The following is a 24,843-nucleotide window of genomic DNA, read 5'->3' on the forward strand; positions in this document are numbered from 1 at the left end:
TACTATACTGTACAGATTTGATTACATTTTGGATGACATACAATAATATGAAGTGAAATTTTGGATAACAAATTATTCTATGATGTTTTGATAAAATTTTGGATGATCTACTATACTATCACATATTAATTCAATTATGGACGACATACCATAACTCGACGTTTTGATCACATTTCGGACGACTTGACATACAGTGACGTCTTGATTACATTTTGGAGGACATACTATAGTATGACCTTTTGATGAAATTTTGGACAACATAGCATGATTGATGACATTTAGGCAAAATAGTATACTATGACATTTTGATTTTGATTTTTTTGACCTTTATGATGCTTTGATAAAATTTTGAGTGACACAATATACTATAACGCTTTGATCAAATTTTCATCGACATTCAATAATATGAAGTTTTGATGAAATACCGGACGACATACTACACTATGTTTTTATGATTTTTTTGGATGACACACTATACAACAATGTTTTGATGAAATTTTGAATGACACATTACACAATGACAATTTGATGAAATTTTAGATGAAATACTTTGATGTTTTGATGAAATTATGTTTGACATTTGATGGAATTTTGAACAACATTCTCAAGGATGTGATTAAATTTTGGATGTCATACCACACTATGACATTTTTAGGATTTTTGGACAACATACTATGTAGTTTTGATCAAATTTTTAAAGACGTACTATACAACTGATGTTTGGATGAAATTTTGGACCACATACTATTTTATGATGTTTAGACAAAACTTTGGAAGACATACTATCCTATGACTTTTTCTTCTATATAGATATTTTGGACAACATAATGTGACCAAACACACTATCAAGGACAAATATGTCGTCTATATCAACCTATGGGCTATAGGCCCTTACTTCCCACGTGTTGACACAAAACAAGTTTATTGGGTGAGAGGAGAGCAGGAGATGTGCATTCAATTTCACAACTAAAATGTTTATTCAAAGATATTAAGAATTTTAGGGCTTGAGTTCCTGAGGAAAAAAAAGAAACAATAATCAATTTTAAGACAAGAACTTTTATTTCATAATTTACCGCTAAAAGTTAAACTCCAGTATAAAATGACACTAATACTGGATAGGAATAACTAAACAAGGTACTTGCGGCGGGGAAATTTGCAGACCCTGACAGATACCACCATGTGAGCACACAGTGATCAATAACACTGCAATCTCACCCCACAACTCACACCGCAATTCACACTGTAAGGAAGAGCAAATCTACCAGGCACTCCTGTGACCACCACATTTGGGCCTACCACACTGCATGCAAAGAAGTGGATCCAACACGTACTCCCCGCAGCTCCTCCCGCTGCCTATAAAACCATAAAAACAAAACAAAATGTTAACTTCAGTTGGCTCAGTTTCACAACAGGGTAAAATACATTCCTGAAACAAGTTATGCTCAGTGTGGCGGTAAATGAGGGCAACAGTATACAAATCATGGACATTTCACATAAAGCTATGGTTGAGTCCAGTTTAGGCCAGATGATATGGATGGGCTGGTTGAGGCAAAGCATCAGCCTGGCACCTTGTCTGCAATGAGGGAAATCATGGTGAAAATCATTGATATAAACTGAATACCTCAAAGGGAACGACCCTCCTACATTATCCAATCAGTTTAAGTTACCTTGCTCAACCAGGGGCCCTGATTAAGGAGACACTGGGAAGGTCGACGGCTGACTACTCTGGCGCAAACAGGGGTTGAATTTCCTAAAGGATTGAATTATTAGATCATTAATGATAGACCTACATTTAAGCAAACAAGCAGTTATATATATGGCCTACCTCTTCAACATGGGCTTACACAGCAATCAGAGCCAGGATCAAATCAGGACACAGCTTCACTACATCTGAATACACAAGAAGCCCCATTAAACTTCTGATCAAACCACCCTAGCAGTGTTTCTCCCAAGATCTCCCTTACCTGCACACACCATGCAGTCCTACTGCACATCTACCAGGATTCAGGCAAAGAGGTCCTGATTGCCCACACCTGGTGTTATAAAGGCAGGAAACACTCTCCAATCCTACCTACAGAGGGCAGTGCTCTCACCCTACCTGTCAGCCATCACAATACTATACTATAACGTTTAGATTACACTTTTAACAGCATACTATTCTATGACTTTTAGATTAAATTTTCAATGACAATCTATACTACAATGTTTTGATGAAATTTTGGACAACATACTATTATGTTTTGGTTAGATTTTGGAATAAATGCCATAAAATAATGTTTTGATGGCATTAAGAATGACACAGTATACTATGATGGTTTGATAAAATTATACTATAGGATGACGTTTTCATTAAATGTTGGACAACATCCTATACTATGACTTTTTGTTGAAATTTTGGGGGACATACTATACTATGACTTTTTGATGACATACTATGATGTTTTGATGAGGTATAAGGTTTTCATGCTATTTTGGACGTCATAATATAGTTTGACTTTTTTTTATACCATTTTAGGCAACAAACTATACTATGACTTTTTCATGCCATTTTTGATGACATACTGTGTTATTACTATGTCATGACATTTTGGACGACATACTACAGTATGACTTTTTCTTATGCTCTTTGGATGACATACAATGATCTAACTTTTTTATGCTATTTTGGATGAAATACTCTACATGTTTACATGCTTTTAAAGGCCATTGTATTTCATGTTTTAAAAATGTCATTTCATGGTGTAAACTGCTGTGTTTTTGTACATATGACAATAAACCTAATGATTATTGAATCTCAAACTGCACAATGAAGAAGTTAAACTAGTTAGAGTTTACAATTGATAATTACTATTTCAACTTCAGAAAGAAGTTTTGAGTTCTGTTGCCTTTCCCAATGCCAATATCAACATTCCTAGTTAGAGAAAAGGTGTATAGTAAAACAATAAAGCATTTTACTGAGACCCCATATCATTCAATAGGCCCCTGTAAAAAAAAAAAAAAAACACTACCAAGTCTGTGCACACGTTAACAAACAGTGGTAAAATACATTTTAAGGATGTTTACATAATGTAAGTTTCTTGCTTTGACATAATCACTGCAGTTTGTGTGTGGATATTTTCAATAAGAGGTTTTTACGTATAGATGTCATCATTACAGTGTGTTTGTGTGCCTTAAGGAACAACCTTGTGACAATAAGAATCTACCCAGACTGCATATAATTACAGGGCCCAGTCAATGTCATTTCAAAGTGACTACATGCCGAAAAGCTATTACATGGAGTTCCACTGACCTGAAAAATCAAAGGACGTATTCAAGGGCCTTTTTCTTTTGGTAATGCATTTATTGTCACAACAGATTACATTTACATGATGTGGAGATGAGTGAAGAACAGAACTGAAATGATTTTTAAGCATCTCTCCTGTTTGTTTTGTGTGTGTCTTTTTCCTTTTGATCGTACTGCATTCACAGAGTTCATGTGGAGTGCAGGTGGTGGCCTTGAGCCGTAGGAGCAGTGCTAAGGTTTTGATACCAGTGATAGCAGACTTTTTTTTTTAACTACTGTATGTGCATATTTGTGTATATGTGTGTTTTGTTTGCGAGTGGGAGTAGACTGGCTGGATTCACTGAGGAAGAGAACTGTATCGCCCAGATTTGACCTTTTCCATGCTGCCTGAGCAGGACAAACACTATTGTGTACCACTGTTCATACAACTTTGAGCGCGTAACATCTGCCATAATCGAAGCCTGAATTGGGATTTCTTTGCTGCCACATTAATCTGGGGTGTATGAAAAAAGATTCCTGAGGAAATTGTAAAGTTTGAACATAAGCAATGTAACATTCTTGAGCTTTTTAACTCAGTTTTTTTCTATAATGTATGCAAAAAATTACATTCTTAACTAATCAAAAGCTTAAAAATACATTGAAAACAGTTACCGCTCCGTTGCTTATCTACTCATCCATCAAGGAATGGAAAGTAAAAATCGTAGACTGACAATCCTTTATTTTGATTCTGAAAATGGGGCAGAGAATAAACTTTTATGGGTCAAAAATCGGCCAGATTTTTTTTGCGCCAGTGTTAAACCAGTCATGGTCGAGTGGAGATGAATTGTGCTAAGAGCATCTATTTCTTGTGTGTTCACCGAGACCCTTTTTTTTTTTTTTTTAAAAACTCATCAATGTAAAACATATCCCATCAAGAAAACATGCAAAACAAAAACCCACATCTGTCACCAACACTTCAAGTCTCCTTCATATCTACAAGTTTTGTGCCCTAAATTCTCTCTTCCTAGATACAATCATTTACATACACGTCAGCGTTACAATCACTTCATTCATCCTCAAAGGAGATGCTATTTGTTTTTTTTCCAGGTCTGTCGCACATCGTAGGAACCAAAACATTTTTATGCCATTTGGTGGAAGGGAGCGTGTTGGCAGGTCTCTTCTGTATCTTTTCTTATTCACTTGTTGAAATTCCATGACAGCAAGTGGACACCTTTTTCTGTCCAGAAGGCTCCTGTAGCTTGGCGTCTCAGCTGTCTAGTTTAGGAGCGCTAACTGTGCTGATGAGTGTTTTACAGGAAGGGACAGAGCATGAAAGAAAACAGAGTAAACCGATGAGTGGTTCCACACACCAGTCTGTTAACAGAAATGCGATCGTTATTTTTTCTGTATCCCTTCTGTAGAGTACTTGATCAAGTAATCCATCCAGCCCAGAAATCCACATACAGTGAGGGCCAATGAAGCACTTGGACACAGCAGTGTTCAAAGGTCAAAGTCCAACCAGTGACACCAGGTTTTCTATTCCTCCTTATGAAACTTTTCTTGTCATTTTTTTTAAATCATCAAGCGTACTGGAGAAGTGCTCTTCTTTCTTTCATCTGTGGTGGTTTTTGTTAACATGTATGTACATCATTGGTTACCATGGCTGGTACTGATTAGGTGTTGTTGTGGCGATAGTGTGTGAGTGGCATCCAGTTGCGGCTGTGGGGGCGGGGGGGGGGTGCTGTGGTCACTGGTGACGGTCATTGCTGAGGGAGTTCTGATGGCTGTTTCTTGGGTTTCAGAGTGTCTATGAGAGACTGCACGCCACGCTTCACACTGGTGGTCACCCGGCGGGTCACAGAGTCCGCAGAGGGCGAGGATGATGAGCCAGCACGTTGGGAGGGCGGCCGTGCCACCAGACACTTCTGGTATCGCAGCTGAGGAAGAGGAGGACAGGGTTAGATGGGTTTTTATCATATAGTTTTTAACATTTAGGAAAACACACTTAATTGCAGCCTTGCTCAGGATTAAAGACTGGAAGCTGGTAAACAGCCGGTCTGGCTCTTTCAGAATCTCGGAGATCAGCTATCAGTCTGACAACGATTTAGCCTTTGGGGGCAACAGTCAATATTTCAGGGTTAACGGTGCAGCCAATGGTAATGGATATCTGTCCAATCTGAATCAAGTAGGTATAGCTGCAGCTGCAGCACCTACATGACCCAACCACCAAATACATATATCACTCATGCGCAGCACAAATCAGACCACAATTACATGTGGGGTTATGGTTACGTCTCATTACTTATAAGCTGAATCATATCATCATGTATAATTAATACTAAACTACATTACTACAACATCTTGTTGTATCAGGGTTCAAATAACCTTGTTGCGTGGGTTGGTTTGTCTTTTATTAAACTGGGGTCCATTCCTAAAAGCAGGTTTAACAAAACTCTGAATGTAACCCTGAACTCTGAGCTGATGAACCACAAGATGGAAAGCTGAGTTTTTGGTTACAGAACAGCTGATATGAGTTTGTTCAATCAACTTTGAGTATGTTCACTCTGAGTTAAGCTCATTCTTGGTGAATGGAAAAAGCCATCATCAATGGAGCTTCAATACTAAAATTCATCATGGCAACAGGTCAATAAAAGGCAGAGCCTCCTTCCTCATCTCATGGTAAACTTACTTGGAGTTTACACAAAACCCACTTCCTGGAATAAACCCATAGTGGCCGAGGCTTGTAAAGATTTGTTGTGTTGACTCCAAACTGAGAGTGGCTGCAGGTATACACATCTGGTCTGATTGGCAATGGCAATTGTGAGAATGGAGTTGGAGTTGAGAGACAATGTCTACAATTGGATTTTTTTACAAGCAGCCAATTTAGTAAAGCTTATTCACCAGACCATTGCCGATGGGTTCCAACTTTGCAATTAAGCCAATGTGTTTCTTTTGCACATAAACTGTTTATCTGCACTGAACCAAAACCTGATCTAATGTGAATAAAAATACAACTCTCACTACAAAAAAAAAGACTACAAGGAGACAGCAGAACTCAAGAAATACCAAAATATAGTCCCCTTGCTTTTCTCTAAATTCAGTTTTTGTTTGGAACACATAACAATATATGGCGTCTTAAACAGTGAGCTTTAGACATACTGGCACCGGTGATAAGTGTATCTCACAAAAAGCCAAAAGTTTCCTCAAAATACAAAACCTTTAACTATTAATTTTGAGTAATAGCAATACAATACACAACGTAATAATTTCATGAAAGAGGAAATATGACTTTACCACACAAGCTGCCTGCACAGCCTCAGACACACTGCCTGCATTGGGGTCACACCAGAACACATGACACTGGAAATGCTGATTCCCAGTATCCATAATGAAGGCAAATGAGTGAACATCTCGTCCAACGCCCATGAAAGACAAGAAACGAACTCGACACTCCACCAACACCTCCTCTTCCTCCTCCTGCAAAGAGTCAACAGGAGAATCAGATCTGTTGTTAACACTATTAGATTACGTTTTTAATCTACAAGTGCATTTACATATTTATCTGTTTTATCTATCCTCGGGACAGCAAAAAAAAAAAGTCCCTTGCCTTTTCTTTGATGACAGCTAAAGTGGTGTCAGCAATACTTAATATGACAGGAGTCCAGTCCTCTTTGCCTGTGGAGGACAGGAGACTCTCTATGGCCCCATTTATGATATCCATACCTGAGGACAAAACACAAGAGAGGCTGAACAGTGAGACAGTGTGTGATGGATGTTATTAAGGGCTTCAGGATGTGTTATGACGTGTGCAACAGTTTCAGCATTAGTTCGAGTATACCTATGGGGCGAGACACAGACGTCATCCCCAGATACAGCACATGAAACTTCTGCACCAGCTCAGTCTTTGGCATTGGAAACTCTGCAGAGAGAAAACACACAAGCACAACCACACATTAAAACAAACACACACACACAGACCGTCCGCAGGGAATTTTATCTCACGACAACATCTAACGCAAAGTTCCAAAAGTAAAGTCCACACATGATAATTGGCTTAAAGCAGAGAAATAAACAAACATGGGTGAATATTTTAATATTTTAGGGTGCTGTTGACATGATTAGTGCATGAAAAATATATTCACACACGAGCGTGCAGGATTTCAGAGTTTTCTGCATGAACACCCAGCTGTGCTTGTTTACACAATGGCCTGTAGGCAGCAAGGATGAGTGATTGAAGATGATCAAAGATAGTGTATCACCTGCATCTCAATCAGAACAGAAGGTAACATCGTTTACCCTCAGGACCTCGCTATTAACACACCATGCAATTAGCTGCGTTAGCTTGAGATGGTTTCTGACAAGGTGATTAAATGTTTAACTACACAGTTCAGAGACTGTTAATCCTCTAATGTGCTAAAACAAATTATTAAAAAAATCCACACAATACTAAAAAGGGCAAAACCAAAAAATCCTCCTCACAATGATGAAGTTAATTATTAACCATTGGCTGAAGACAAAATTGATTTAAAAACATGAAGGTGAATTGCAACTTGGAATGAATTATTATTGAGACCCTGAAAATGAAATAGTCAGTATTCGGTAACTGAGGGCATTTATATAGAACAAACCTTGCAACATCTGTAATATTTAACTGTTAAAATTTTGCTTTTTTGGGCTTCAGGGCATCCATGATGGATCCAGGTACTGTAATTGCATCAAATTGGCTTTAAAATGACAAAAGCACTATCCTCTTCCTTTTTTAGTTGCGCAACAGTTGACACACTTCCCTTGTGCTGTAAATCAAGCTTTCATTTTCCGCGTGGTATGGTACCCGATGGCACACAGTATTGCACAGTGAAAACAAGACTTACAGGTAACCAATCAAAATTTTTGGTGGCCTTATTCTATCATTGTTACATTGTGCAATCAACATTTCTTCCATGTTGATAAGTTAAAGCAAAACAACTATTTCCACTTGAACAGCAGACTGAGAAGCAGTGTTTTGTGACCCTCTCTGGTTAAAAGTGGAAACCTGGAGTACACTTGTACATCACTGCAGCAAGGTCAGTGGTTAAACTTTAGAGATAAATCAGCCTACACACTCCCTACCCTCACTCTGCATTTCAGCCAATTTTGCACAATCCACATCTTAATTACTGAAGTTCAGAGATTAACAATTTATCATGAACTCATCTCCATGTGATTGGTATTGACTGAATAAAGAAAATCATTCAAGTATAATGCCTTTTGCCTGGATTCACCTCATCAGTGTTCTCCATTGAAAAAGTCCCTAAAATCTCACACATTCAATGCAGCTAAAACAGAAGTTGCATGAATGCTGAAAAGCGAGAAGTTTTGATACATTAATTTCATATTTAAATTAGAGCTCAGACAGGCCGGATCTGATGAGGACAGCAGAGCCATTATCCCGGTGATGGAACTCTTCCCAAATCATTTGGTGCTAATCTCCTAAAATGTGTCCCAACATGGGATTGCACACTCCCAGCTACCCTGACGAGATCTAATCCAGACGAGAACAAGAGCTATTTCCATCCACTGACTTTGCAGGGAAGGGCCTCTATGGCTCATGAACTGGTCTTCAATCACTGCAAGGATGACGCCTCTTACTGGGTACCAACTGGTTCATTTAAAAGACTATGATTTCAAGCAAGTAATAGCTTTAAAAGATGTGAGGGATGTTTCACCACTAAATTCTTTGATCCTGGGGTTGGAACGGGTGATGTGGAGCACCAGGCCTTGCCTGAAAGAAACACTAATTGGGTTTTAATGAGGTCGACTGCTTCTGTAAGTGAAGCGCCGATATAGTTCTTTTACACTCCGATGCGGAGCTCCTTTCCACTGTGCTCAGCAGATACACACACCAGCTGAAGTTACAGTGCAGGATGAATTGTGCTGGTGCTTTTTTCCTCTTTCTTCCTATAATTACTTGGGACTGAGAGGAACAAGCGGTGGGACTTAGCGAAATGGGAAACGGTGAATAGAATTAGCGCTGGGAGGATAAAGCTCAGCGATTGTGGAGCGAGGAGTTGTTCTGGAGTCAGCGTTATCTGTGTGTAATTGAACCAAACACTGCTATCTTTTCTATTAACAAATGTTCACAGTCGCTCCTGAGGCGATAAGGTTATTTTTTAAAAACACATATAGCATATCGTTTCAGATGTGAAGGAATACTGTAATGTGAGACAAGAAACCACAGCAGGGAAGAGAGCACATGGCTGACAAATCCAATTCTCTCATGAGGGAACTACAAAAGAACAAGACTCAAAGAAAAATATGTGTGTGCATGTGCGTATGTGTGTGTGTGTGTGTGTGTGTGTGTGTGTGCGTGTGTGTGTGTGTGTGTGCGCACCTTGTAGGGGTACATCGGAGCCGGTCTGGGAGGAGCTGCCAGCTGCAGCCTTGGCACTTTTCCTTTCAGCCATAATCTGGTGAAGAAAGGAGGGTGGAAAAAAATGAGAGAACAGGAAAGCGATCAGAATGGGAATGGGGAGAGGAGAAGCATTCAAATATGCTTAGACAGTCTCACAAATAAGCATCAAATAATTATTTTCATTGAACAAATAATAACACAAATAATAAGGCTGATAATATGTCATATTTTTCTTATTGTTACATAATCCAACATGTCTAACTCCCAACTCGTAAAACACCAACGCTTAGTCAATGGCCCTCAGCGTCAGATACTGAGGCACAGAGGTACCCTTTGCAGCAATATGAGACACACCAGGTGGCAGCACTTTTTGATGTATCGAGCAACTGCTGTATAATAAGGAGTGAGTATCTCTGCATAGGGTAGGTGGAGGGGAGTTTAATGGGTTTAAACAAAGTCTTTTCACTGGGGAGACTGTTGTTTCCTGTGTGAAACGAAAAAGCCAGTAGTTATTTTAACAGTGTAGTTTGCTAGTATATGTAGCAACCTGTGTCCGTGACATATGCCACAATGTTACATTTTGTTAGTAACATATTTTAAGCCCAAACATGTTTTTTTCTAAACTTACCACATGCTTTTGTTGCCTAAACTTAAGGAAGTAAACCTAAAAAAAAATTTCTTTTAAAACGTAGGTTCTAAGTTTCTTTTGCAAAGCGAGTGCATGCATTTACTTAGCAGAAACTGTATATTTCCTGTAAAAACAGAAGCTTATTTTGAAAACACACAATGCATGTAAACAGCATAAGTTGAAACGCCAAAACTGATGCTGGAAGGGAACTAAGGGCGTCATAGTTTGACGTGTAGGGCCAATAAACAGGCGTCTGTATTTGACAAGTTGCAAGTGAAAACATGTTGTCAAATCCCACAAAAAGACCAAAACAAACAATGTGTTAGTCCTTTTCTCAATGCTTTGAATTCTACTGAAAATGTAAATCTTTAAAAAACAGTCAAAAATACATACTTACATTTTTCCTTAACAACTCCACACTGTTGATATTAGCACGTTACTGAAACAGGAGTAAACGGTGTATTTATTTCAATCCATGGATTTGGTGTTCTAGTGATGGAGTGTGTGGACTGACACAGAATAACCTAATTATATTAAAAGAACATGACATCCAGTGCAACAGTGTGTCTTACTGGTGTGTTATTTGTTTTTGGACAACAATGGCATTTTAAGGCTTTATGGCACAGAGGAATAAGCTAGGCTTTGGCTACAAATGTATTACTTGTTGGTTTTGGTCTTTATGGGATTTGGTGACAAGAAAAAAAAAACCAAACATATCCTTTAAAACCTTCTTCCAATTGGTATATCTTAATTCAACCGCGTAAAAAGAAGCTGTCTTCCTGTCTCTTTTCTCCGCTTCTGCTCCTCTGCTGCAGTGTACACACTCTTTAAAAAGTGTTGAATAGTCTGCATGGCCCCTGCACTGAGCTGCTACAGATACTTGATTAATTGTAGGTGTCATTAATCAAAGTCTATGGTGAGTCTGCAACTCTGCTCACAGGGGAACATGCGAGAAGCCGCATGCACACACACACACACTCTTGCACACTCACTCACACAGTGCTGCGCAGCTGCAAGACTCAGGTCACCAAGTTTCTCCGCTGCAGTAAAGAGAAAACTACCACTAAAATAGGCGGAGTGAAGAGTCATGGTCGCACACACATACAGAAATATAGACCACAGATACATTCAATTCAGGGTACAAGATAAGAAGAAATTAACAGAAAAAAATGACTCTCTCTAAATGGGTCAACGTATCTCTAAGGAGTAAAATCTGTAGTTCCAGGTAGATTCATCCTTTACAAGGTCATTCCTGAGGACAGACTGGTTTCTCTTTGTGTAAAAAGGCTTTCTGTGACACACTGAGGTGCCAAGGAAATCCACAGAATTCACCATTCAAAATCATCATCCAGTTTGTTTGTTTACATGCAGATAATGCAACCTAAAAAAAATTAAAGTGATTAATTAATTCCTTAAAAATTTCACACCATAAGCCACCATTAAATTAATTTACCCCTGGAGTGTTCCTACTGCTGCAAGTCAAAATGTCCTCTGTGGGAAAAAAAGGACTCTTGAATTATTTCAAACAAAATGACAACAGCCACTATATTCAATATATTAAAAAAAACAAAAACAAAACATAATTATTAAGTAATTGTTAATTAAAATAACAAAAGTAAAAAAATCAGCTCTTAATGAACATTATTAACAACTTAATCTAAATATCCAACAAGAAGAGTACCACAACAGAAAACATTTAAAGTCATAATCTATATTCAGTCCATGAGTTGATAAGGGTTCTCAGTAGATGGATCCTATAGTGTTCCCTCGTGGAAGGTAAGACCTCCACATTACCTCCTATTGGGAGAGTAATAACATTTCAGTTTGAAAATATGTTAGAGAGGAATGATTCAATTCAACAAAATGTCCTGCTACTGGATAAATCATGTTTTTGCATGAATTTCTTTTTGACGTGGCCAGATATCTGCATGATGCAATCCAGAGATACATGAAGAAAGTAGACTTCATCCAGAACAAAGACAAGCTCGAATTGCGTTAGGAACAGGTTTGTCACAATGGTTCACCTGGTGTCTATGAAGCGACAGGGCTTAACCTGCCACTGAATCATATGATGGAGCCTTGGAGATTTGTGGATTCCAGTGAGGAAGATTCAACAGCGATGAAAACTACGATGAAGCCTTTGACAGAGCATCGTTTCACAGTGGCTCAAAGGACATCGATTCTGATGCTGTTTGTTCCAGTTACAGAGACATCACCTCTGCTCTGTATGATGACAGGACTTCAGCCGTCATTAACTGACATCTCTTTCAATGATGAGTATTGAGACACCACAACTCAGCCGCGGCCACCACTTATTCATCTGATGGAGCTGCAGAAGCCATTAGACCTGCTGATCTGCCAACATCCAGTGCGTTTACATGGACAGTTGAGTCGGCTATGTTTATAGCTTGATTGGGCCATTTAATTGGACTACTGTCCTTGTCACAGTATACAAGCACCAGGGGAGAACTGATTTATCAACAGAAGTGTGTCCAACTCCGCCACAGAAGGTGGCGATATGCAAGGACTGGCGATATGCCCTTTCAGATAGTTGCTATTGGTACGTCCTTCGCTTAACCTCTTATGCCACATACCAAGCAAGTTAGCAAGTGGCAAACAGGTTGCATGTCGTTCAGTGACAACATGGATGACATTTCGGCACTGTGCATTTCATATGTACTCTTGTTTTGTTTTCTTCTCTTGTTGTTCTTCTTTTGTTTTTCCACACTTTCTTCTATGAATGTATGCTGTTTGATTTGAAGGTCAAAGCCAGGTGCAGGGATTATGGAGCAAGTGCAGAACACCGAGACCTGCATTATCTAGACGCTTTAGTCCAACTTCAAGAAGTTCAACTTTGTATGATTTCAATCGGACTAACATCTTTACATGGATTTTAAAAGTCCACTTTTAGTCAAACACAATAATTTGACTTTTTCTAACATTGTAAATGTACTGATTGGCTCTGAGGATCTACAGTCTCTTCTACTAAGGGACGGGGGCCATATGTCAAATACATCAAAGGGATAAACTTGCATTTGTATTACACCTTTTTACTCTTTTAATCAATAAACATGCTTTAACACTACATGCTAAATTCACACACTGGTGGCCTGCTTATCAGCTAAACACACACACTCACACTGGTGGCACAGTATCTTGCCAAGGGTACTTGGACATGCAGCCACAGCCACCCGAGGACTGTTCCACAACATGCCAAATTGATTATGTTAAAAACGATGGGCTCTCTTCATGGAAACAACCAGATCAAGCAGTGCTCCAACAGTTTGGTATTTCCCTTCTTCTTAAAATTTGCTTTGCCTGTCTTTGTGGTGTTATGGTACCCTGTGCAGTGTGCAGAGTGCACATGTGGTAGGAGGGGAGCAAACAGATGAAGCAGCGCAAAGTGAGTTGTTGGTATTTTGGTGGAAATTGTGTCTTAGACTTTGGGTATTGCGAACAGACATCTCAGAACTACATCTCTTACTGGTGCAACTAGCTGCTACTAATCTGAAAAGATCATTTCCTGCATCCCCTGATCCGCTGTGCATGAGCCTCCTGTTTGGTGGGTTAGGTGATCATCATCAGTGTGTAAAATCTGGAACTATGTGACCCTGTTGTACTTATCAGGTAGTTGGTATTAGATGTAGATACACACACACACACACACACACACACACACACACACACACACACTGAAAACTCTTTTCTCGCTCTGTAACCTGAATCTTATCTCCTCTCTTCACTTTGAAGGCTCTTAAAACCTCCCTCGATCTGACTCCTCAGCTCTTATACTCCTCCAGTGAGAGATAACAGAAATCTTGTCAGGGCACTGCCGCTGTGTTTTGCACTCCTGGCTATTAGTTTCACGTAGGAGTAGCTTCTAAGTTACAACCCTAAAAAGTAGCTCTGGATAACTGCATCAGCAGTCTCTCTTCAACAGTCCCCCTGATTAAAGCTTGATAGCTTGTTTCAGAGCAGCAGATAAGCTCATTCATGCAGAGGTGGTAGTGGTAATGACACCCACCTTGGAGCAGATTTCGTGGAGACTTGTGGCGATGGCTGCGGCAGGAGTATCACATCTGAACACGTGGCACTTCAGCACCCGTGTGTTTTTGTCTCTCGCCACGTAGGCAAAGTCCCTGAAACATGCAAAACACAAGTATTATCAGACATGAATTTATAATGCAAGAAAAAAACTGGAGCAGATGTACCAAACATTTGGCTCTGTTAAAGGGGCAGTAAGTAAGAATCTTAGTTGTCCCATAATACAGATGATTCAGTAATTATACCTCACCAGGTGGGTGATCTTCGGGCCCGTATACTTATTTAAATTTTGGAGATTTATGCAAGTTTCTTTACACCTTCCCCAGCTGCCCTAAAACTCTTCTACTTGTGAGTGGAAGGAAACTAAAAGAACAAACCACAACAGATATCACAATTACCTGAATGAGAAAAAAAGTAATTATTTAAAAGAAAAGTAAAAGAAGAAAATCAAGAAAAGGCAAGGGATTTTTTTTTAAAGGGGACCTACCTACCTCACTTTCAGATTCATGGGCTCCTTGTATTCAGGCTGTTCTTATAAACCCAATGTGCCCAAATTCATACATATCCTGCATAATCACAAACCAGTAATTTGTGCATAAACCACATATTTTGGAAGGCTGTGATCACTTGACCATTGCACTGACGGGAATTAACATTGAAGCGGCTCTGATTGGTTTTTATAGGGGCAAGATTGGGGTTGTGAATGGCCCACAAAACACTAGACTTTCTCTTGGGACTTCACCTAGGAGATGCTAGTTCAGAACCATGTTATCTTTGAGTCATTTTAAGGTACGCTGTCACTTCATTTCAGAGACTGTCACTCCAAATCCCTCTCCTGAAAAAGCCCAGTCTGAACTTATTGGTTAGCATTGTCTTTTCACCATCACTGCAGCTGAGAAATGGTTGTAGCAGCACTTTTTACAGTGAAAAATCCCCAATGAAAGCATCTAAACAAAACAAGGTATGTTTAAGCAGGAATATGACACAAAATCTGAGAGAAATTAACACCAGCAACCAAGACTACATGTTTCCCTGCCATTTAGCATGTAGCTATAGCAGTGCACTTGCAGCTGGGGAATGACTGTAACAGAGTATAGTGGTACTTCTTATTGTGGGAAATCACCAGTAAAAGCTTCTAAACAGCAATCTTAACAATTGTACATGTTCCAGCGGGAATTGATCAGAAAGTGAGGAGAAATTAACTAAACTGGCAACCAAGTTTACATGTTTCCCTGAGAAAACAGATGAGAAAACAGATGAGAAAATAAAGAAATCTGCCTTGATCTCACATTGTCTTGCAGCCAGACTAGAAAAATGTGGGAAATGTAGTATTCAGAATGGTCTGAAACCTGAGGTGTTTGCTCAGAGGGATTACTTTTGCATATGTTTAATTCATTATTTGAACACATTTGCACATTTGAATATCCTTGTAACTGTCTATATATAAGACACAAAATACGGGAAAGCCTCTCATGTAGCATTAGGTTGGTGTGTGTGTGTCCGACAATAGGGATGGCAGAGAACAATTGTGCGTTGTTTCGGGTTAAGGGAATACCAAACATGATGAATAACTTCATTACATTAATAGGCCCTTCACTGAATTCCATCTCTTTGTAAATTTGCCATAATGACATTTGTTCCATCTCATAACACTTCTTCATTCCACATATTGTATACGTGGGAGAGTCAGGTTTCATCCACTCAATGTTAATATCCTAAATAGCTGCTACCAGCTGGTTTTTCAGCAAATAGATTCTAGTTTTCCTCTCAAACCCTCCTGGTATTACTCCTTGGAGAGCCACCTTTGGACCTTGCTGCATGTTAAGATTAAGCACCTCTTCCCAGAGGGCACCTATCTAAGGGCCAATATGTGGATATGATTGCCAATTTGTATTTTACATTCCCTTTGTAGAGTTTGTTGGGTTCAATTTTGGCATAATGAACAGCATCTAGAAATAATACCTTACAAATATATTACTGTCGATTTGAAATCCCTCCCAGGTCTTGAGCACATTATTTATTGCTATTCTCCATATTCTGAACTGTTTTATTGGAGAAAGTTTTTCACATATTTTCTTCATTCCGTGTGGGTTTTCGGGAGGTGACTTTTTGCAAACATCAAAAAAGTCTGTGCTTGGACTTGTCTGTGTTTGGAAACTTCCAGTCCCTCTCTCTGCACCTGTTTGTGCTGTCAGCTCCTCAACAACAGAATACAGAGCCAGAAAATTTAATTGCGAGAAATTTCAGAAACGACAACACAAAATTATTACCCCATTTTGCATCATGATATATTTACCTATTTCTTGTTGGAGCTCTGCTCTAATTAGCGCCCTCATTTATTGTGAAAATGTTGCTTCGTTATTTGTGTCATGTGCAGGCTGCCATAAGCTTTGCTGGTGTTGCTGTAATTCACACCAGTCAAGGTTTATTTTAAGATTAAATTACATAGAGCCCTTTTAACATGTGGCATGTTGGTACTCTGTAAACAACAGGATTCTTTGTCCATGTAAGCCTGAAATGAAAATGGTGACTTTTTTGTGACAATGACACACACACACACACACACACACACACACACACACACACACACACACACACCTACACACGCACACACACACACACACACACACACACAAATACACACAGGTACACATAAGCATACAGGAAGGCAGATGTGCGTCCCAGTGCCCGAGGAAACTGTGTGCCGAACGCTTCACAGTGGTGTGCCATGTGGGAGAAAAATGAGGAGTATGAGGGTGAGACTGAGAGAAGAAGCTCCATTGGAAAAGAAACTTTCTGCATAAAGTAGGTGGGAGATGAAACACAGCTACACACGCACACACACACACACACACAAGATGAAAGATAGACACATTTCTTCCTCATTAACAGGTGAGACAAGCTGCAGAACAAAAAGGTAGGCGGATGTGCCAGGACTGAAATGATTGAGTAAACAGATAAAGCAGATTGAAAGAGTGGAGTGGGGACATGCAGAAGCCAACTGGATGGCAGTGTCAACAGATGCAGCTGTACAGCTTCATGCACACACACAAACGCACACACATATACACACACTCTCTCTCAAATAACCATAGACACAAACAGAAATATGGCAATCACAGCCAGCATTTATCACAGCGGGCTCTTTGTGTTTATGAGTCCATTATCCCGACTGTCTCCTCTGCTTAATTGTGTGCTCACACACTTTGGGTCGATAATGCTCTGTGCCTGTGGCCAGAAAGGAAAGTGCAATGATCTTTTTGTGTGTGTGTGTGTGTGAGTGTGTGCGTGTATGTGTGTGTGCGTGCGTGCGTGCGTATGTGTGCATTCAGTATGTTTCGTTCAGGGACATTTGAGCAGTGTGTCACCAAAGCAGCATGAGTGGCCTTGCCTTGCAAACTACAAATGGTTCTTTTATTACTTCTGTCCCCTCTCTGGGGGATCAAAATGCTATAAAACAGCATGCAACTCTTAATAGGAAATAGCCTGTGGCCCGTCTGGCTCACTGATGATTTAACACCAGTGATTTAGACCTTCAGTAGTTGCTGCTGAATTCCTGTAAAGAGCAACAGTGACTCTGGGTGAAACAAAGCCACTGATTTGACACCTAAGGTGACAGACTTGATTGAACAAGGGCGTGGGGCAGGAGTCTTGAACCACCGATTACTGGAAACAACAGAGAGGCACAATCACACAATGGACCGTATATAAAGCTGGACAATGCAACAACTCCCCAGAAGTATGAATTTATAAAGAGAACTGGATACAGTGTTGGAGGTGGGAAGAAAGCTCTACTTCAATGGTATGAAATTACCCAAATCTTCTGCATTGTGGGGCCCATTACACCTTCCGAGGTGACTACTTTTGGTTAAGTGCCCCGTTAACTTGAATGTGGATAAAATGATTTAATTTTGTGGCTCTTCTAGACTTTTGAAATGTTATTGAACCAATCAATGACAGTGAAACAAGTCATTTCGTGAGGGCTGTGGCACTAAAAAAAAAAAAAAGAGGGTTTGCAGATTATGGATTTACAGATGTCTCTTTCCCAATGTAGGCCTACGCTAATGGGAAAAGTCATTGGCCAGAAAAACATCATGCGACACCCTCAGTATTTGTAATTACACTTTCTGGCCATGACAAAAATTAGCTTCAGAGCTCATCGCACTTCCTGTGAATCCAATTTTGATCGTCCCCTGTTGGCTGGCTGCAGTGTAGGTCATAAACCCCGCCCCCTCCATGTTAGCAGATGGGACATGGGCCAAATTAAAAATACAAAGTAGCCTGCACGGCAACTAGATTTTTATCAAAGATGGTTTTTGTCATTTGAGGCAGTTCTTTTCACACTGATGTACGTCCAGGAGCTTGTTTTTCTGATAAGTTTGTTTAATTAGTTATTTGATATTATTAAAAGGGATTTGACATTATGTTTGACAGCTGTGTGTCTATTGGTGTGCTAGGGAACAAGGTGCTGCTCACAGTTGGTCTGACCGGTGTATGGGTGGGAACCCAACATAATATCACTACCAAGACTATGGCTTCAAATAACATCATCTGTGCCTGATGGCAGCAGTTGTATCAGGGATATTTTGACTTCATTTTTGTACAGTGGGAGTAAGTGGAGATTCGTCGTTCATCTTTATATACAGTCTATGTATCACATTTGAACACAACACAAAGAACAGTTACCTTTCTCTGGGTCCCAGGAAGCAAAGGGGGAAAAAGGAGGGTGGTAACAGAGGTAGTAAGGAAAGAAAGGATGAGTTACAGAAAGAAAACGGGATGGGAAATTAAAAAAGGGAAAAATGTAAGGATGAGAAAATTATATTAAAAAAGGGAGCAGAAGATGGAATAGAAAAAGGTAGGAGGAAAAATCAACAAGAGAAACATTAATACACACGGCATACTGATACTGAGTCAGAAACTGTCACAATGCTCTTTCACCTCAATCACTGTCTTGCCGTGAGGCGTTGGTGTGTTGCATGTGTGCACTGGAGCTCAGGTCTGTGTACTTTTCATTTCAGTGGCTTAGCGTTCCACTACATTATGACACAGCACACCTTTCCTGTTAGACGTGCCACCATATTTGCGCGCACACCTTGTTGTTGCTGCAGCTCCCCCTCTTCCCCACATCTCCCACTACCTTTTCCTCCTCTCAATCTCTCTTTCATCCTCCTGTTTGCATTCGCTCTTTAATCTTCCTCTCCCTCTCCTCTCACTCTTCATACTCTCTTTCCACAACAGGAGAAGCCCAAAAAAAGAACAAAGATGCAACACAGAAAGATTCATATCAACAGTGTAGCTCATCACAGCTGCTCTCTTCCATATTATAGTCTGTGACGCTCTATTATCAGGAATGGCAGAGAGAAGGCACAGACTGAATCAGAAACAGAGGACTAATTCAAACATTGACAGCCTTTGATTCTTTGATGATCCACTTAGGAAGAAGCAGTCTTTGTGTGTGTGCATGTGTGTGTGTACATGCCGTATACAAACTGCATCTCTTTCTCTCTGTGTTTGGATTTCATTCATAATTTTCTGTGCTCCGACTCCATTTTCTTGCCATTCTACCTCCCTCTGCTCCACTTGTAATTCAGACTCTATGCCTTCTTCAATGTCAGTCACTTTACTGAAATTGGATTTCACTGTCAAAATCCTGAATGGTGCAAGAAAGCTGCTCTACAAACCTCTGCAATGTACCCCTTTGTTCTATTTTTTACAACTAATTTGCATTTGATTGTCAGGCCAAGAGTGTTGCAAATGCTTTACTACTGATGGAAGAATGACGACCTCACACCTGGTTCAAACCCAGGACGGACTCCTAAAACACCCACAGTACTGTCATGTTCACACCGACCTTATTGGATTTTGACAGCATAAGACTAAGACTGAGCCAGCAACATGTGGAAATATATTTTTCCTTTGTTCTTTTTTCCCCACACTTTACAACAGAGCATTTCAAAAGTTATATTGAGGTTTTGGATACAATGACTAAAAGCTTGGCCAGGCAGTGAATTTACAAAACCATCTTTTTAACTTTGTCTATGAGCACTCATTTAAAATGTTAATGAAGCTAATCAAACAAAACATGTCATTAAGTCACGTTTCTGTTTACTTTGTCAGATGTCTTCACAGCATTAAAATGCTAATTTTATGAGTATTCCAGCACAGAAGTGCTGATAATAATGCTTGTCTGCTTAACTGGTAGCATTTATGAGCTGTGATTGAACCACTATTTTATAATTGCTCAGTTGTCCAAAAAACAGGAATAAGACGCTGTAGAAACAACTAAAGTGTGAGTTTGGCTGCAGTATAACACCGTATGTGTGATAATGGAGAGATTTACCATGCATTGGTAAATTTTGAGACTTTTAGCTATTTTTAATCCATAACATCTTCCTCTGTCATCCTCTTTCAAACAAGTGAAAAGAAAACAAAATACATATTTAGGTATATTTTAGCTTTGCTCAGACTTCTGTTTTGAAAGTTGATGCATAAAGCACGCATTTATTAAGATAATGACTCATTTGCGCATTTAAACATAAAATTTCATAAAACTTAATAAAAATAACAAACTAATGAAGATTCAAGGTAATATCTCGTAGTTAATTTTCCCCCCTATTCACCAGTAGTTATTTTGGTCTAAACGTGTTAATTTTTTATATTTCAGCCATTGTTAAAATGTGTTTTTCCCCTCATTCTCTGAACCAGAAATATCTATTTCAGCAGCACTTACACCAAACCTCCCAGTTTTATTCCTATATCATCAATGTTTGTGGGATTGTTCATATATCATTCACAGCCTGATTCATAAAACACTGTATTCCTAAAAACTAATTAACTAACTAACTAGCTACTGAATATGGCAGTTGACAGTATTTTTTGTTTTATGGAGTGATACAGAAAATAGTTACCCCAAATTTTCTCTGTTAAAACCTCTGACTTTAATATGTCAACAAACTTAGACAAGAATTTTGAAACTGGCTTCACACAATGTTCAGATTCTTTTTCAGGAAATGTATGCAATTAGCACATATTTAATTAGATGACACTTCATTTGCATATTCAAACATTAAATTTAATAAAACTTGAAATACAAAGAATAATTTTCTTAATGTAAGTAATCAAGTTCCATAAAGAAATCTCTTAGTTAAAGATTTTATGTGTCTTCTCTTAAAAAACACACATTCTTTGGGAATACTACATATCTTTGCTTAAAATTGTGTTTCTTTCTGCCTATGAATGATACCAATCTCTGCTTATAAAAAGCCTTAAAAACCATATACATATAATGCATATGTTATTGTATTATGTAAACTCAGCACATGACCTCAGTGACTTGCTCACACCAGTCTCCATCTGTTTGTCGACAAAATTAGGAAAGAAAAACACAAATGCAGTCGTTTTCCTGTTGACACACAGATGTGTAAACTCAGGATACTTTTACACTTAAACAGCTCTTTCTAATAGGTGTCTTAGTGCGGAGTCAGAGAGGAAAGACAGGACAGAGAGCGAGTTGCTGGCTTATTTTTGGCATTGAGGAGCAGTTATCCCTGACCTCAGTTAATGGAGGGGGTGACACATGGTACAGAGACGGGCAATGAATCAACAAATAACTAAAGATAAATGACACACGGACCTCAGATATGTAGGGAGAGTTTTTGGCAGGGAAGCGAGTAGAGAGGATAGATAGATAAAATGTCCAAGGAGGGGGGTGATAAAGGCGGGAGGCCAGAAAGCTGAAATGAGAAGGTGGGAGTGAAGCAGAGAGGAATGGGAACGAGGTATGAGACTCACTAGGGGCTGGATAGCGGAGGAAGAGAGGTGAAGAGCAAAAGGAGAAGTAAAAAGACATATGAGATGAAAGGTATGAAAGCAGAGAGATGAGTTAAAGCAATACTCCCACCACTCATGTGTTCTTTCTCTCTCACTCTCTCTCTCTCTGTGTGTGTGCTCCACATATTTCCAGAGCTGAATAAAGGATGACTGACTTACTACTACCAATCTCTCTTTGATCCTGATGGCTGTGAGGCAGGCTCGCCTAGAGAGGATGCGTACAACTCCGAGATTAAATGAGGTCATGGCTGAAGATGTATGGCGAAAACTGGGTTTGAGAAAAACGCACAGAAGCGTCAGTGTCTGCGGCTCTGACATCAGTCCCCCACCATCAGTTGTACCAACAGCATAGTAGTAACATTAGCATATGTACAGCTGAAGGAAAATCCCACCCTTGCATACTTAAAAACGGTTTCAGGCTGTAATATTCAAAGTCTGATGCATTCACGCATTTCAGATTAGATCCACTATACCCGCAATGGTTTTTTCATTCATTAAATTATGAAAAAGCCACCAAATAGGGTACCGAATATCACACCTTGCTGACAAATGCTGCTGACAAATGTGAGAAAAAGAAATACGAAAAGAAAATCTATAATGCAAGACGCTGTAGAGCACTGACGCTGAGGCTGAATGTGAAATTGATGCCTTTGCCACTGTTATAATGGTTTTCTGCATGAAATAGGACTATTGATTGTTAGTGTAAATGCAAGAATGCTGCAACCAAAAGCTATTTTTTTCCACTCATATTTGATACATGGTTGATGAGATGTGGCAACGAGCTGAAGTTAGGAACTGTCTGAAACATGCATGCAAATTGGCCAAGAGAGCTTTCAGCTTTAATGTCAATAGCTTTCTCACTTTCTTTTCTATTGACACTTGTGTCAAACATACAACCTGCGGGCCAGAACCAGCACGCCAAAGGATCCAGCCGGACCCACTGGATTATCATGGACAACTAACATTGATGCACTTGTGAAGGCTAAGAGGTGCCAGGATTCAGGAGCCAGTTAAACAATGAGTAGTGACCTTCATGTAAAATGTTGCTTTAGAGGCTTTTCCACCCTAACCAGAATGCAGTTCTGTGAAAAAATAATGAATACTTATCATACTTATTAGATTTTGTAATGTCCCTCAATGAGCAGGCAGAGAGACAGTCAGTTTTCTTGTTGCAGTGTTATTTCGCTCAGAACACCCCTTACTGTAGGCCTTAAACAACGCCAGCAAAGTAAACGTGGACTAACGCTCTTAGACTCTATACTAGCCGCTCGCTTAGGCTCTCACATCAAAGACTTCCCTGTCTTTCTTCAGGATAACAGCTACCAGCCAAATATAGGTGTGCTATTTCCTACGGCTCCTTGTCATAAGTAGCTGACATGACAGACAGGCTTCACAGCGTCTAAGCTGAAAACACGTTGACCTCACTGACCTCTGAAATCTCAGTGCTTTATGAAATAGTAATTGTCTCTGAACTACTGTCTCTGAACAGTGACAATCTCAACACTGAAACATCAACAACACAGTTATTAACGCAGTCAGTCCGTTGCACTATTGAACATTGTGCAAAATATTGTCAGTCAGCAGCTTCAGTACAAAAGAATCTGTATAAGACAATATTGATGGAACCGCATTGCTGTGAGGCACTGCAGAAACTTCAGATTTGTAAATGGTTTGCATGGCAGGGATAACTGAACCTGCGTCCTTGATAGCTTCCACTTAAGTTTGGTGTCATGATACCAGCATTACGGCACAGGATTGGAAATATATTGAAAAATACACGAGTAGCAGACTGACTGAACAGATTGTTAAAATTGCACTTATTTTTTCTACATCTCAGGGTATTCATCACCTATTCTGTAAATGGATGAATGTTTTCAAAATGTACTTGTTAACCCTAAAACAAAGGGAAGCATTTGGAGGTGTTGTTATTAAGGTTTCAGTGGTCTGGCCCACTTGAGATTGATTTGGACTCTATGTGGCCCATGAAGTAAAATGAGTTAGACTTTTTTTTGCCGGACCACCTATTATTATATACATCACTTCCAGCTTTTAAAGAAAAGTCAAGCAATATGGCTCAATGACATTCTGACTCGCATTTTCCCACTGTTACATATACAACATAAACCATTACACAGCTTTTATGTAAACTCGGTTTACACTTAGTTTTTCTGGGGTGTGGATTAAATACAAATTATGCCTAATTATTTTATTGTGTAATATATGATACTATTTTTGTGTATTGTATTGTGTGGTTAGCTAAAGTTATGATGAGGAGTGTAAACAGCAGTACAATTTTACAAAAATTTTACACACGAGGTACTTCTGGTATTATAAATACCTAATTTTTGTGAAATAAACAGGTAGAAACAGTAGCTTCATGTTAAACACCACACGATGTCACATTGTTACTTCTAAGAAAATCATAACAGCTAACATCTGAATGGAGGTACATCAGCAACAACTTTGTGTTGAGTGTTGACGACTTTGTAGTGTTTTTCTCTTTTCATTTTTTCATTTATTTTTTTTTGCCATCAAGAGAGGATTCTCACTGACAACACTGCATAATTAAAATGCATGTAGTTCTGACAAACTTTCTGCAGAATGACTTCACTATGCATCTTCAGGTGCTAAAATGGCGCAATAAAACTAATGTGTCCACAACCGCCGCAGTAAAAGAGGCTTTTT

General features: G+C 39.3%; 1 protein-coding gene and 1 long non-coding RNA gene across 5 annotated transcripts in view; both read right to left on the minus strand.

Annotated features, from left to right (window-relative positions):
• Positions 1-1,001: 1,001 nt before the first annotated feature.
• LOC121947712 lies at positions 1,002-1,994 on the minus strand. Its single transcript, XR_006106103.1, has 6 exons — positions 1,965-1,994; positions 1,826-1,890; positions 1,668-1,750; positions 1,487-1,573; positions 1,263-1,353; positions 1,002-1,012 (listed from the first exon to the last, which is right to left on the minus strand). It is a non-coding gene; the product is annotated as an uncharacterized LOC121947712 (long non-coding RNA).
• Positions 1,995-3,372: 1,378 nt separating this feature from the next.
• LOC121948230 (amyloid-beta A4 precursor protein-binding family B member 2) overlaps positions 3,373-24,843 on the minus strand; it is a 49,299-nt gene continuing 27,828 nt past the window's right edge. For 2 of the 4 annotated variants that reach the window (XM_042493570.1, XM_042493569.1), the window contains exons 9-15: positions 19,012-19,017; positions 14,306-14,420; positions 9,633-9,708; positions 7,101-7,181; positions 6,870-6,985; positions 6,557-6,739; positions 3,373-5,199 (exon numbers count right to left, since the gene is read on the minus strand). In XM_042493570.1, the coding sequence (XP_042349504.1) occupies positions 5,023-5,199; positions 6,557-6,739; positions 6,870-6,985; positions 7,101-7,181; positions 9,633-9,708; positions 14,306-14,420; positions 19,012-19,017 (754 nt within the window). In that variant the 3' untranslated portion in view covers positions 3,373-5,022. The remainder of the gene's footprint in view (positions 5,200-6,556; positions 6,740-6,869; positions 6,986-7,100; positions 7,182-9,632; positions 9,709-14,305; positions 14,421-19,011; positions 19,018-24,843) is intronic. The other 2 variants (XM_042493572.1, XM_042493571.1) reach the window with 1 other exon arrangement.

This window comes from Plectropomus leopardus, chromosome 9 (assembly GCF_008729295.1).
Source record: "Plectropomus leopardus isolate mb chromosome 9, YSFRI_Pleo_2.0, whole genome shotgun sequence".
In the NCBI taxonomy this organism is placed as follows: domain Eukaryota; kingdom Metazoa; phylum Chordata; class Actinopteri; order Perciformes; family Serranidae; genus Plectropomus; species Plectropomus leopardus.